The 16,663-nt window shown below is 37.2% G+C and overlaps 1 protein-coding gene across 1 annotated transcript in view; it reads left to right on the top strand.

Annotated features, from left to right (window-relative positions):
• LOC148951117 (uncharacterized) overlaps positions 1–14,876 on the top strand; it is a 159,218-nt gene extending 144,342 nt beyond the window's left edge. The window contains exon 14 of the mRNA XM_089091001.1: positions 14,563–14,876. Within this exon, the coding sequence (XP_088947127.1) occupies positions 14,563–14,749 (187 nt within the window). The 3' untranslated portion in view covers positions 14,750–14,876. The remainder of the gene's footprint in view (positions 1–14,562) is intronic.
• Positions 14,877–16,663: the final 1,787 nt, after the last annotated feature.

Raw genomic sequence — 16,663 nt, 5'->3', positions numbered from 1 at the left:
TCAATAGTTTTTCAAGACACAAAGGCCATAGATTGTTATTATAGGAACTTTTTTAAAAGAGGGTTTAGAGACCAAAACTTAATTAAATTATCAATGACAAAATTGATCTCAATTTCTTTGGGATCAGTCAAACCCAAGGATTTTTCAGAAAAATTTTACCTGAGAACGCACTTTGAGGTACGATATTAATTTTTCTTTCCCCCACGGAAATTTCTTTTAATGTGATAGTAGAACCCCCTTATTGACTCGTACGAGTCACCCCTGCTGCCATCTACAATTTAGTTTAATGCTGACGGGAGTCCATATATGGCCATAGAGTCCCTAGGGAGAACACCTGTGCTGTCAGTCCCGATCCCACACCATATATGGGCATGGAATCCCCAGGGAGAACAGGTTTCAGATAAATTGATTGCGTAACCTGGCCTAACCTCATGAGCTCATGACGGGGCACCATATATGGTCATAGACTCCCTAGGGGAAATGGATTTCTGAGAAATTGATTGCGTAATCGAAGGGGAAGTGGATTTTCGAGAACTTGATTGTGTAATCGATTCGGAATTTTATTGATCCGATAACGGGAAACAAATCACGTGTCTCCTTCTAAGCCAATCAGAGGGCTGGTTACATATTAGCGGGAGAGGATTGCAGAGAATATAAGGAAAGGATTTTTCCTTTAGTTTTTATTAGTCTGTGAATAGAATTCAAAGGAGTGAGAGCAGTTTGACTTTACTCATTTGGATATATATTTTTGTTGGCGAGTGGAATGTTTACCCTCTTAGAAGTTGATAGTGGAGTCGATGGTAATAATACAAGAGCACCAAACATTGCGGTGGAAATCACGAGAGGATCACGACTTTGTCTGGAATGGGATGAAGTATATGCAAGATATGTGATATCCTTGAGCAAATGTAAAATGATGGATCAATTATGTTTCCCTGCAAAAGTTGATATAGCACATGTGAGTAGACTTCAATGTGATGTAAGTGCATTATTGAAACATATTGAAGACAATAAACTGTATCACTAATTGTACGTGCTTAGTATTATTGTTATTGTAATTATTCAATAAAATTGTTTCGAAATCGAAAATGTTCCCTTTCTTTTCTGGTCAGGTTAGAATGCTAGGGCTAACGATTCATGGTCAGTCTAGAGTCAGCAGTCATAGTGAAAGGATTGAAAAATAAATAAATTTGAGAAAGAGAGAATTAGGTCGAATCTAGTGTTTATGGAAAAACATTTGATTTTAAATGAGCATTTTCTCGAGTTATTTCTTCAACGCGGGATTTTCTCTCGGGGAACACTTGAAAATATAATAAAAACTGATTCCCCCTCCCCCATTGGACTATTGTATGAAACTTTTAAAATGTGACTCAAATGCTTATACTCAATTTATTGATGTATTAATTTGAACAAAGCAGAATCATATCGTGGATACACTTTTGAAAACATTGCCAATGGATTCAATGTAGATGGCTCCCCACCACCATTCGAAAGAGGTAACGTCACAGAGCTACTCCTCCCCCATTCCTCCACCTTGAATTTATCCGTCGGCAGGAACGATCAGTTTCGTTTTAGCTGTGAGAGAGTTGACATCGGAAACCAAAAAATGTTCTATACATGTCCAATGTGCGTGTGCACTCTTGGCAGTTGGACTCAATGTGAGAATTGTACAATTATTGATGACTATTGTGAAAAGTGTAAATTATGTAATCCTTGTAAATTACATAGAGGCTGTGCAGTACAAATTAAAGGATTTAATTCATGTGTTTAAGAGATTTATGACTCTCACCCTAGAGGACATCTGTGCTCCAATTGTCACTATGATAAATGAGATCAGTGGGAGAATACTTACCCCGCTATGATTGGAAAGAATCCCAAACGTGATTTTAGTTTATTTCTACGAGATTGGTATCGTCGTGGATTTAAGTTATTCTGGGAGGAGGAGTCAGGTCTACGATTCAACTGTTGGGGTGACAAGACAATTTGGTTTCTACGTCATCGTTGTGACGACACTGCCTATTACGACTATAAACCAAGTGATTTTTATTTGGCAGTTACCGAATGTGATTCAACATTTGAAAACACTGTATGTGATATTGCTTCAAATAGACAGATTGAAACTCGTGAATTTCATAATATGAATGCAAATAGTATCATTGACTATACAAAGAGATATGACAAGAGTGAAGTTACATTGTACTGTAGAAAATGTGACCCTGACTTTGCAGTCAAGCAAGATCAATATAAAGTGAATCCAAATGATTTACCAGCATTAGTGGTTCACGACAGTTGCCTATACGCCGATGAAGAAATCTAACGTGAAGATTTAAAGACATTGTTGTATATATATGCTTTGTATTAATAAACAAATTCACAAACATTTTTTAAGCACTTTACTCTTAGGGCACTGAAATCAATATTATATAGGTCTGAGAGGATGTTTTCGACTAGAAAGTCGTTCAGACGTGGATTGTCACCATAAATGTGGAGAAACTGCATGTAAGTATAGCCGCGACATCGGAACACAAAATATAGTAGTGCATGGAAGCCACAGCTTTTAGTCGTTAGATCCTACACTCTCTTCCGATTTTGAATAATAGTTTTCCCACTGCTCTCAATATAGTTGCTGATGTGGGGTGTGTAGAATGTATAGGGTAGACCAAGAGGATCAAAAAATTCAATCGTTTTCAATGTTTGAAAGATGTAAAGTCAATGATCCGTCGGTACAGTCGTCGGACTGCTAATAACAATAATCAAGCTTTTGTTCGCGCTTTGAACTTTTCCAAGATAGTCCGAGGGCAGACAATAGGATTTGTACTGGGACATGTATGGATCCGTATTAAATACATTGATTATTTGACTGGTGGTCATGGCGCCAAGTTTAGTAGAACACTGCCTTCGGTAGTGATTTCCCAATAGGTTTCATATTGATTTAGGGAGATTAGTGCAATACTCTCAGCCAATGGGTCGGCAAATGTACACTCTAAACGCACACTCCCCGTACGTACTATACTTATATCCTGCGTGCCAGACAAATCCAATACAATGATACCAAGTGTTTTAGCAAACATATCTTCGGTTATACCATTTTCAAATAGTTGCGAATCATGATCTTGGGTTTGCATGGTCAACTCATACAATGTTCTATAGGATTTATCAAAGGATAGATTGCAGAGTGGTGTGCCAATTACTTTGCACACAAGAGGCAAAAGTTTAAGCATTTCGAATTTATATGAGATTCCAGTCTACGATCCTTTTGAACAAGCGCTTTTTATAAATGCTGAATTGAGCCTTAATGAGATTTTACCATTGATATAGGATGAATTAGTGAAGGTGCGTGACCCCATGGCAATATGACGTTGATTGCTGATTGTATGAGGAACAACTAGTTTAATATTATTTCCATTGGCTCTCAGTTTTTCCACTGCCAAAGCAACAGAACTCATAACCTGTTGTTTGCGTACATGAAGCATTGCCAAGGTGAGGGAGAGACTTACATCAGGATGGGCAGCAAGTTCTTTTCTCAATATGAAATTGGATGGTGCAAGCGTCAGTTTTATATCCACTTTAACATTGGGTGGTAGCCATTGGGGTATATTAAATATTTCATGATATATTTTTCCATCTAGATGTAATTCACTAGTTGTAGCATTTTTAAGTGCATCTGTACTATCAGTATTAAAAATATATTCATATCCATTGGAGGTGCCTCTCAATTCCTTGTATGACTTGGGTGTCATCAGCATGAATTGTATATAGCTTGTATAATTTGAGAGATTGTTGCTTGTGCTCACCAGTGTGCCATTGATGTAGACACTGATTTGACGAAATAAATTGTGTAATATAAAATTGTCCGTGTATATTTCATAACTTCAAATTGGCATAGTATTATTAAATTTCCGGACTTTTATTTGTTAATCTATAAATTTCGAAGACATGTCCATAAAGTAGGCTTCATTGGATTTAATTGGAAAGTGGATATTATTAGAGAGGGGTTGATGAGGATAAAATTGTTCATAGTATCCATGCTTTACACTCACATCAACATTTTCAGCATTGAATAGATTCAATGAGGTGGTGATTGAAGGTTGAGAATCCTTATGCGGTAGGTAGGACATCTTAGGAAAAGAACCATAGCCCAACCTCAACTAACCCAACCTAACCTGCAGCAGTGACGACAACTATTTTACTGTTTTGCCCCTGCGACCCCGGGGGGTGGGGGTTCCCGCCCGTGGCTCCCGGGGGGGGGGGGTCCCACCCGCGGCTCCCGGGGGGTGGGGGGTCCCCCTTTTAAATTCATAATGTTCAACTGTGCTGCTATTTTAAGTTCATGTGTTTTTTGTTGTTTACAAGTGATTCACAAATAGTGTGTGTTTGCTAATGTACATAACGTGTTCTTGCTGGACAAAAAGTATTTTTTTAAGACAATAAGTGTTGTTGTTCTTGCTGTTCATGTTCATGTACAAAAGTGTTTTTTTTTATGTTGTACATATAGTACAACATTTTTATGTTGTTGTTCATGTTGAACAAATATAGTTTCCATGTTGAATAAATGACCATGAAATATTGTTGTTCTTGTTGAACAAGTGTTATTCTTATGTTGTTGTTGTTCATGTTGAACAAATAGAGTTTTCATGTTGAATAAATGACCATGAAATATTGTTTTTTTTGTTGTTCTTGTACTAGATAGATCTATGGGAAAATTACTACTACTTATTCACTGGACACGTATGATTTACAGTTAGTTGTAGTCCGACTGTTGTCAACAACAGCAGCAGCATGTATCAATTTAAAACATCCTTCAGATCGTTTCTGTGTGGTCCCTCAATGTCGGGGAAAACAACACTTTTAGCTAAAATAATTAAAAATTGTCAGAAAATGATTTTGGAAAAACCAAAGAAAATTTAGTATTGCTATAGTATTTGGCAGGAGTCCTATGATCAAATAAAAGCTATTGCCACAACCATACCAATACAATTCATACGAGGACTTGATATTTTCAATAGTATTGAACCGAACTCGTGGCTGATTATTGATGATTTGGCTGAATCCATTGAACAGTTCTCACAGGAAATGCTAACACTGTTCACCGTTCGTTCCCACCTTGAACCGATTTCCATAACCCTAGTTCTACACAATCTGTTTCATCAGAGCAAATGTATGTGAACCCTTGCTTTGAATTGCACCTTCTATATTATATATCGAGTTGTTCGTGATTCTACCTCGTTAATAACTCTCAATAAGCAAATATACCCCGGCGCCCCTAAATTTCTGTTGTCAGCGTACACTCAGGCGACTAATAAGCCCTATGGTTACATTTTGCTGGATCTTAATCAGAGCACACCCGAGGATCTACGTGTAGTCACCGACATTTTCGACAATGAAATTACAGTATATCTTCCGGTGAACAGTAGAAAAGGCTATTAGTTGTCGTTATGACATTGAAGAAACTACACGAACAACGGCATTTATTTTCCGTTTTAAGCACTTCAAAACCTCCACTCAGGAAGGTCATACTCAAACATGGTGTCGACAGTGATTACATTAATCTAATATCTGAAATTTGTTTAAATTTGACTGGGGGTAATGTTCAACTGTCAAAAGATGCTAGACAACAGAAAAAGAAACATCGTTCCACGGTACGTGCCTTGGCTTGTAAGAACATGGGAAAAATTTTTTAAAGAAATCGGCTCTTTCAAGCAGGCGGTAGCTTTTTTACACTTTTACTGCCAACAATTGCAGGACTTGTAAAAAGTTTTATCTAGAGAGAATGGCTAAACCCTATAAATTGACACCATTTGAACTTGTCCTCTCGCCCGTCGAACACTTTGAAGACAATCTAAGCAAATTCAATAATGATGAGAATATTGCCGATGACAAAGAACTACTTTTACTTCAAGATGCATTGCGACGTGAGGACAAACATAAACTTTGTTTTGAGAGACCCACCGTTGTTACCGCCGCCACAGATCCATCTAAACGGGAATCAACTCCCCAAGATTCTGCAGCAGCAGTGCAATTCAAGGAGAAGGACCTGAATTCGATTGCTTTGAAAATTGGAAACCTATTGCCACTGACCTATCGAGAACAGAGTAAAAGAGTATTATCATATCTCATGTTGGAAACTGATGAACATCAAGTTCAGGTCGATATCACAGGGAAACGAATTATAATTCAGGGAAAAAGTTATAATCTAGTTGATTTAATTTGTGATATGGTGACGAATCGTAAAGGACTTTTATCATTTGACAATAATCTATACACCTTTCTAAATGCATCAAACTTTCCCCAAAGTCTTATTGGCAATAAGCAAATTCTAAAGAAACTAAGAGAATATAGTCCTCCAACAACACTACCAACAGCATTTAAAAAATAAGAAGAATCAATATTTGAAAATACTAGCAGCAGCAGCAGCAGCAATGATTTTATAACACCTGTGGCTGCTAGTCAAAAGAGAAGACGAATTGATTCACCCTCCATTGTGCAAAAGGGGAGTGGACATTACACTACGTGTTTGCGTTCAAAATGGATTCCATTACGGTCAAAGAGAGGTGTTGAAGTTGCTCGGGCCATTGAAAGTATTCTTGAACAGGATTGCTATAGAAAAATTCAATCGGAACGTGGCAGTGAATTTGTTAATCCCCATGTGCAAAAGGTTCTATTGAAATATAATACAACACTTTATCATAGTCACAGCCCGATAAAGGCTGCATTGGCTGAACGATTAATAAGAACGATTTGTCTATTAATTTCAAGATATTGTACACTGAAAATACTAGCAGCAGCAGCAGCAGCAATGATTTTATAACACCTGTAGCTGCTAGTCAAAAGCAAAGACGAATTGATTCACCCTCCATTGTGCAAAAGGGGAGTGGATATTACACTACGTGTTTGCGTTCAAAATGGATTCCATTACGGTCAAAGAGAGGTGTTGAAGTTGCTCGGGCCATTGAAAGTATTCTTGAACAGGATTGCTATAGAAAAATTCAATCGGAACGTGGCAGTGAATTTGTTAATCCCCATGTGCAAAAGGTTCTATTGAAATATAATACAACACTTTATCATAGTCACAGCCCGATAAAGGCTGCATTGGCTGAACGATTAATAAGAACGATTTGTCTATTAATTTCAAAATATTGTACACTGAAAATACTAGCAGCAGCAGCAGCAGCAATGATTTTATAACACCTGTAGCTGCTAGTCAAAAGCAAAGACGAATTGATTCACCCTCCATTGTGCAAAAGGGGAGTGGACATTACACTACGTGTTTGCGTTCAAAATGGATTCCATTACGGTCAAAGAGAGGTGTTGAAGTTGCTCGGGCCATTGAAAGTATTCTTGAACAGGATTGCTATAGAAGAATTCAATCGGATCGTGGCAGTGAATTTGTTAATCCCCATGTACAAAAGGTTCTATTGAAATATAATACAATACTTTATCATAGTCATAGCCCAATAAAGGTTGCATTGGCTGAACGATTGATAAGAAAAATTCGTCTATTAATTTCAAGATATTGCACAATGAAAAAATACATCTGCTTTTATTCATGATTTAGATAAAATCATGCGGATATACAACCATCGACCTCATCGATCTCTGTCCAACTCAAGCTCTCGGGAAGTTCATTACAGTGAAAATACATTTGATTTTTTTCTAAAGCAATACTCCAATGGTGAAAAAGAAAAAAAAAATGTAAAGAAGAAATTCAATGTTGGTGATACTGTTCGAATTAATAGAACCACCAATATTTTTGAAAAGGGGAATTATTTATGGACCACCGAAATTTTTAGAGTGTCCAAAATCCTGGACACCGTGCCAATGACATATCGACTGCGAGACACCAAAGATGATAAGATTCTGGGGGGTTTTTATGACTATAAATTGCAAAAAGTTAGAAACACTAGTGAAATCTATCAAATTGAAAAGATATTAAAGAGTCGTACTCGAAGGGGCAAGAGACAGTTGCTAGTCTGCTGGCTAGGATACAACTCTGATTTTTATTATTGGGTCAGTACTGAAGATATTAACAATGCCCAATGATTTTTATGTTACTTTCATGTCCAATGTTTCTGATCCTCTCTACAATGACCTGAATAGAACAAGTAATTTGTGGACAAATCTCTCCCCCACCATCAAATTCGACGGAAAGTATGAAGTGGCTCTTGTCGACTGTATTCTCAAAAATACCTACGACATCCTGAGAAAAGATCGTAAATATGAAATAAAAATTAGAACCTATGATTGGCCGCCACCACCCTCAGGTGATCAAGAACAAATTCAAAAGATCAATTGGATGGATTATCCATATATTGAATTACCCTATGAGGAACTCACCTGTATGAATGATTTATGTCGTTCTATTAATAAAAGAATTTCCGCTCGTAAAAAAGGAGCTTTTCATTTCAACTATTCAAAGGAGGAGGACAAGATCTACATTAGTTCACCTATTGCCAATGAAAAGGTTATTCTCAATGATAACCTAAAGGATGTTCTTGGCTTTAAGCTCAATATAATCAACGGTAAAAGTGCTGGAAACACTAGTTTCATTTTTACTGACTACCCACCTGCCTTTTCCACGGACACATGTATATTTCTCTACGCTTCATTTGTCGAAACATCTCGGTTTGGTAATTCAAATGTTCCCCTCCTACGGGTTCTTGAACAAAAAACCAATCGAGAGCATGTTCACCACAACAATAAAAAGCATCTTAACTATATTCCCGTAAACACTTCCTATTTGGAACTCTATCAGTTAACACTAAGAACTGAATTAGGAGATCCCATAGCAATTTCAAAAGGTTTGGCTGTGATTACATGCCATTTTCGTCCTATCGTTCAACAACAACAAGATGTCTAATATAAAAGTGGTATTCACTTGTCCTGATATTGACTGCTATGTTAATACTCTTGGCCCGAGACAACAGGGCAATGGAATGGACTATTACAAGGGTCTCTCGTCAATGTCTGGCTATGGTCTTGGCAGCTGGTTTGCTAAGCTGTTTCGCTCTTCATTACCACTGGCTAGAAAATATCTTGTACCGGCTGCGACAGATTTTGCATCCTCTACACTATACGATTGAGGCTCTGACAAGGATTTTAAAAAAAGTGCTACGGAAAATCTTAGTTCCAGTGCACGAACACTTGGCGAGATATTAAAACAAAACGGAAAAGGTTTAGAAAGGTCAAGAAACAATGCATTGCCCATCAGTATCTACACAGGTCAGAAAAATAAGACATTACCACTGTCAAAGAAAAGAAAGAAAAAGCCGACACAGACTGTAAACAGAAGAAGAAGCCATAGGAAGAGACTTGTTAGATCGAAACTAGATTTCTTCTCCTAAAATGTCCTACCTACCCCATAACGATTCTCAACCTTCAATCACCGCCTCATTGAATCTATTCAATGCTGAAAATGTTGATGTGAGTGTCAAGCATGGATACTATGAACAATTTTATCCTCAACAACCCCTCTCCGATAATATACACTTTCAAATTTATTGCAATGAAGACTAATTTATGGACATCTCTTCAACATTTATAGATTTACAAATGAAAGTCCGGAAATCCGATAATACAATGCCAATTCGGGCCAATGGAATATCCTATGAAAATTGTATATTGCATAATTTATTTCGTCAAATCAGTGTCTACATCAATCGCACGCTTGTGAGCACAAGCAGCAATCTCTCAAATTATACAAGCTATATGCAATTCATGCTGATGACTCCCAAGTCATACAAGGAATTGAGAGGCACCTCCAATGGATATGAATATATTACTAATACTGATAGTACAGATACACTTAAAAATGCTACAACTAGTGAATTACATCTAGTTGGAAAAATATATCATGAAATATTTAATATACCCCAATGGCTACCACCCAATGTTAAAGTGGATATAAAATTGACGCTTGCAACATCCAATTTCATTTTTAGAAAAGAACTTGCTGGCAATCCTGATGTAAGTCTCTCCCTCACCTCGGCAATACTTCATGTACGCAAACAACAGGTCATGAGTTCTTTTGCTTTGGCAGTGGACAAACTGAGAGCCAGTGGAAATAATATTAAACTACTTGTTCCTCATACAATCACCAATCAACGTCATATTACCATGGGGTCACAGACCTTCACCGACTAATCCTTTATCAATGGCGAAATTCCGTCAAAACTCGCTTTGGCATTTGTAAACACCGCCAGTACAATCGGATCGTGCACTGGATGCCCACATAAATTCGAGATGTTTGGACTTTCATCTCTTGTGTGCAAAGTAAACGGCATCCCACTCTACAATCTATCTTTTGATAAATCCTCTAGAATATTGTATGAGTTGACCATGCTAACCCTAGATCATGATTCGCAACTATTTTAAAATGGTATAACCGAAGATATGTTTGCTAAAACACATGGTATCATTGTATTGGATTTGTCTGGCACGCAGGATATGAGTATAGTAAGTACAGGGAGTGTGCGTTTAGAGTGTACATTTGCCGACCCATTGGCTGAGAGTATTGCACTAATCTCACTAAATCAATATGAAACCTATTGGGAAATCACTACCGAAGGCAGTGTTCTACTAGACTTGGCGCCATGAAGACCAGTCAAATAATCAATGTATTTAAGATGGATCCCTACATGTCCCAGTGCAAATCCTATTGTCTACCCTCGGACTATCTGAGAAAAACTTAATGCGCAAACAATAGTGTAACTATTATTATTAGCGGTCCGACGACTGTGCTAACGGGTCATTGACTCTGCATCTTTCTAACATTGAAAACGATTGAATTTTTTGATCCTCCTGGTCTACCCTATACATTTTAAACATCACACATCAGCAACTATATTGAGAGCAGTGGGAAAACTATTATTCAAAATCGGAAGAGAGTGTAGTATCTGACGACTAAAAGCTATGGATTCCATGCACTACTATATTTTGCCTTCCGATGTCGTGGTTATAATTACATTTATGGTGACAATCTACGACTGAACGACTTTCTAGTGGAAAACATCCTCTCAGACCTAAATAACATTGATTTCAGTACCCTAAGAGTAAAGTGCTTAAAAAATGTTTGGGAATTTGTTTATTCATACAATGCATATATATACAACAAAGTCTTTAAATCTTCACTTTAGATTTTTTCATCGGTGTATAGGCAACTGTCGTGAACCACTAACGCTGGTAAATCATTTGGATTCACTATATATTGATCTTGTTTGACTGCAAAGTCAGGGTCACATTTTCTACAGTACAATGTAACTTCACTCTTGTCATATCTCTTTGTATAGTCAATGATACTTTTTGCATTCATATTATGAAATTCACGAGTTTCAATTTGTCTATTTGAAGCAATATAACATACAGTGTTTTCAAATGGTGAATCACATTCGGTAACTGCCAAATAAAAATCACTTGGTATATAGTCATAGTAGGCAGTGTCGTCACAACGATGACGTAGAAACCAAATTGTCTTGTTACCCCAACAGTTGAATCGTAGACCTGACTCCTCCTCCCAGAATAACTTAAATCCACGACGATACCAATCTTGTAGAAATAAACTAAAATCACGTTTGGGATTCTTTCCAATCATAGCGGGGTAAGTATTCTCCCACTGATCACATTTATCATAGTGACAATTGGAGCACAGATGTCCTCTAGGGTGAGAGTCACAAATCTCCACAACACATGAATTACATCCTTTAATTTGTACTGCATAGCCTCTATGTAATTTACAAGGATTACATAATTTACATTTTTCACTATAGTCATCAATAATTGTGCAATTCTCACATTGAGTCCAACTGCCAAGAGTGTACATGCACAATGGACATGTATAGAACATTTTTTTGGTTTCCGATGTCAACTCTCTCACAGCTAAAACGAAACTGATCGTTCCTGCCGACGGATAAATTCAAGGTGGAGGAATGGGGGAGGAGTAGCTCTGCGACGTCACCTCCTTCGAATGGTGGTGGGGAGCCATCTACATTGAATCCATTGGCAATGTTTTCAAAAGTATATCCACGATATGATTCTGCTTTGTTCAAATTAATAAATCAATAAAATGAGTATAAGCATTTGAGTCACATTTTAAAAGTTTCATACAATAGTCCAATGGGGGAGAATCAGTTTTCATTATATTTTCAAGTGTTCCCCGAGAGAATATCCTGCGTTGAAGAGATAACTCGAAAAAATCATCATCTAAAATCAAATGTTTTTCCATAAACACTAGATTTGATCTAATTCTCTCTTTCTCAAATTTATTCATTTTTCAATCCTTTCACTATGACTGCTGACTCTAGACTGACCAAGAATCGTTAGCCCTAGCATTCTAACCTGACCAGAAAAGAAAGGGAACATTTTCGATTTCGAAACAATTTTATTGAATAATTACAACAACAATAATACTAAGCATGTACAATTAGTAATACGGTTTATTGTCTTCAATACGTTTCACTAATGCACTTAAAGTACATTGAAGTCTATTCATATGCTCTATATCAACTTTTGCAGCGAAACATAATTGATCCTCCATTTTCCATTTGCTCAAGGATATCACATATCTTGCATATACTACATCCCATTCCAGACAAAGTCGGTGATCCTCTCGTGATTTCCACCGCAATGTTTGGTCCTATTGTATTATTGCCATCGACTCCACTATCAACTTCTAATAGGGTAAACATTCCACTCGTCATCACAAATATATATCCAAATGAGTAAAGTCAAACTGTTCTCACTCCTTTGAATTCTATTCAAAGACTAATAAAACTAATGGAAAAATCCTTTCCTTATTTTCCCTGCAATCCTCTGCTGCTAATATTTTACCAACCCCCTGATTGGTCTAAAAGGAAACACGTGATTTGTTTCCCGTTATCGGATCAATAAAATTCCGAATCGATTACACAATCAAGTTCTCGAAAATCCACTTCCCCTTCGATTACGCAATCAATTTCTCAGAAATCTATTTCCCCTAGGGAGTCTATGACAATATATGGTACCCCGTCACGAGCTCATGAGGTTAGGCCAGGTTACGCAATCAATTTCTCGGAAACGTGTTCTCCCTGGGGATTCCATGCCCATATATGGTGTGGGATCGGGACTGACAGCACAGGTGTTCTCCCTAGGGACTCTATGCCCATATATGGACCCCCGTCAGCATTAAACTAAATTGCAGATGGCAGCAGGGGTGACTCTTACGAGTCAATAAGGGGGTTCTACTTGTGACCTTAAGACAAGAACTGTTCGTATCAACAGATTTACTGCTATTTTAATTTTTTCTTTTTAATCCTGTTTTAAAATAGTATAATAACCTAATTAACAACTTCGTGGGCTTTAATGATGTTTTTAACGGAAACTACATTTTTTCCGTAAACAACCAGCCAATAAGGTTTCACCAAAGCATATAATTTTTGAGGTATAACCAGTTCCTACTAGAAAGTAACTATCAAGATTTGACACAAATTTTGGGCGAATAAAATTAGAACTGCCACCTTGCTAGTGTCTCTCCTCACTTACTTTTGAAAACGCTTGTTATTTTTAACAACTGATACCCCCGCAGGAACTATCTTAATTTCAAGTCACCGACAAACTCTGCAAGCATGAGTTAAGTCCTGACTCGGTGAAAAAATGAATCAAGTCTAGATTAGTCCAGGGACTAGTAGGTTTCAAACTATTAAAAGCTGGGGACACCCCTGGCTATGAAACTTCGAAGCCTACTAGCACCTACAACTACTACTGCTATTGTTACTACTGCTACTACTACTACTACTGCTACTACTTTTGCTATTACTACTACCATTACTACTACTACTGCTACTATTGGTACTACTACTACTACTACTACTAGTGCTGCTACTATTATTATTGCTAGTACTACTACTACTACCAAAATTACTACTACTACTACTACTACTACTACTACTACTACTACTGCTATTACTATTATTACTTCTAATACTACAACCCTATTACTACTACCACCCTTCCACTATTACTACCGTTTCTACTGCTATTACTACTAGTGCTACTACTACTGCTACTACTACTACTACTACAACTACCACTGCTTCTGCTATTACTGCTACTACAACTACTACCAATACTACTACTGCTACTGCTACTGCTACTGCTACTACTACGACTACTACTACTACTACTAATACTACTACTGCTACTACCACCACTACTACTAGCATTAGTATTAGTACCACTACTAGTGTTACTACTGCTACTATAAACAACTCCCTGCAGCACCAAAGCGCCTGATGCCAAAACAGCTAGGCACACTCCTGATCCGCACCGACATATCCAAAGCTCCGCTCTTTAGGTCTACAAATAAAGTTTGGATTTCATCAAATCCTTCTTAATTAGCTCTTCTCATCCCATTCAGGGACTACCTGCTTTTCGTTTGGCTCCAGATGGATGGCCAAAGAGCACAATCTTTGACGATTTGTCATGCTTTATCCGTAAAACGTGGCCTGGCAATATTAACCTTTCTTTCGTTAGAGCCTTGATATTTTGTGTTTGTGCACAGGCCATTTTTGAATCATGTTTTTGATTTTTCAGATCCCCAAATTTTGAAGGTTTAGAATGGAGTCCAATAGACCCATGGAATTTTAGTTTTCTTCGACTGACAGAAAATCCACGTATGGAGCCAGAAGATAACTATCCTTTCAAAGACTTGTCAGTTTGGGATACGATTTTAGAGTTTGACAATATACAAGCTGAAGACACAGTTAGAGAAGAGCTCTGAGTTTCTTTCAATAATTAGACCTAAATTTGAAGAAAATACTGCCTTTGTTGGAGTTTAATTTTGTAGTTGATTGACATAAACACTCCCAGTTTTTAATAAAATTGATTTTAAAGAAAATGAGTCTACGCAGTGCTGTATTACTAACTTCTATAGAAGTTATTGTCTTAAGAATAATTAGCTGGGAGAAATTCTCCCAGCAAATTATTCAAGGCTGAAACCAGGATTTATTTTGCGGGGGAGGGGGAGCTACTAAAGGATTTTTGTCGGGGGGTTTTACACAAAAATACCTCAAAGAACACATAAAAAATTGTTTATATTCAATTTTATCACGTTTTTACGAGTCAGACAAACATTTTTTTTTGGGGGGGGAGGGTTCAAACCCCAGTAACCTCCCCCCCCCTCTCTGGGTGAAGCCTTGGGGAGAAATAACTCAAGCTTTATTTTGTTGGGGTTTTTTTCGCTTGAAGCAAAAACAAAATGTTCTTCATATTCCTATTTTAGGTAGTTCTTGTTCTTTTTAAGTTCGACTGGATTAGATATTGTAATTTCTGTTGTATTTTGGGGGGGGACTTCATTTATTTATTGATGGCTATTTATGTTTATTTTACGCTTGAATAGCTGTTTCATTTTATTCTGCTCGTCTTAGGATTAATGTCACTCTTTACTTTTCTTTAGAAGACTAAATTGGCTGCAAAAATTCAAGCTTCAGCTTAAAGAGTGGGAGGCTGGGGATGGCAAAGAACCCCCAAGTACAAACTAATTTCTGGCCTTCGTAAGTTTTAATTCCACTCTTAATTTTTATCTGAGAAAAATTGTTTTATGTGGAGTTAAAAAAACAAACAAAAAAACAAGTTTTTTTAACTGAAAGTAAGGAGCGACATTAGAACTTAAAACGAACTGAAATTATTCCGTATATGAAAGGGGCTGTTCCCTCCTCAGCGCCTCGCTCTTTGCGGTATTTTTTTATTGTTTTAAAAAATAAAGTTGTGAGACAGAGTCAAACTTTAGCGTAAAGAGTGAAGCGTTGAGGAGGGGACAGCCCCTTTCATATACGAAAAAATTTCTGTTCGTTTTAAGTTTAAAAATCGCTCCTTACTTTCAGTTAAAAAAAACTTTTTTTCATTTAATTAAACATAAAAACAATTTTTCTCAGATAAAATTAAGAGTGAAATTAAAACTTACAACGGCCAGAAATTAGTTTGTACTTGAGTAGAAAGGGGTCATGAGGTCCCACGCCCACACCATATATGGGCATAGAGTCCCTAGGGGAAATGAATTTCTGAGAAATTGATTGCGTAATCGAAGGGGAAGTGGATTTCCGAGAACTTGATTGCGTAATCGATCGTGAATGTCAAGGTGTCCAGAAATAGGAAACAGTATTTGTTGTTGTTGTTGTTTTGGGCAAGTGCACGCTCTCAGCGAATGTTATGCCGTCCAGGAATTTGGAACACCTGTGCTGTCGACCTCAATTCACCTATCGTGAATCAATAATTCCCCTTAGAAACAACAAATTAATTCCCCTTTCTTGACAGATCAATCAACCAATGACATCATCTGTCAGACTTTAAAAATTTTCGCATAGAAACGATTCTCCAGGAATAGATCCAAGTCATTAATGTCTTTGCCTCGGAAACAACTCTTTTGGTCGAACTCCAATGGATATTAATAGCCAAAGGCCATGGAAACAATTCTCCAAGAAACATATTAGCGATGAATTGTTTTAGCGCGGGAATCAGGTTTCTTATTAATTTGAAATCCATTAGCGCAGAGATGCCAAAAAATAGGAACACGCTGAAATACGTTTAGGGATTATTTGGGCGAAACCGCTTTAGACAGGTTATGGAATTATTTCGGCGAAAAAGTTAGAGACATTTTAAAAGATGATTTTGGAAGAGATTTTGGAAGAGGTTTTGA

Source organism: Artemia sp. Qi Xiang Cuo, chromosome 6, assembly GCF_049724085.1.
Source record: "Artemia sp. Qi Xiang Cuo chromosome 6, ASM4972408v1, whole genome shotgun sequence".
Lineage (NCBI taxonomy): Eukaryota > Metazoa > Arthropoda > Branchiopoda > Anostraca > Artemiidae > Artemia > Artemia sp. Qi Xiang Cuo.
The sequence above is the reverse complement of the archived record's forward strand: the minus strand, read 5'-3'. Positions and strand labels throughout refer to the sequence as shown.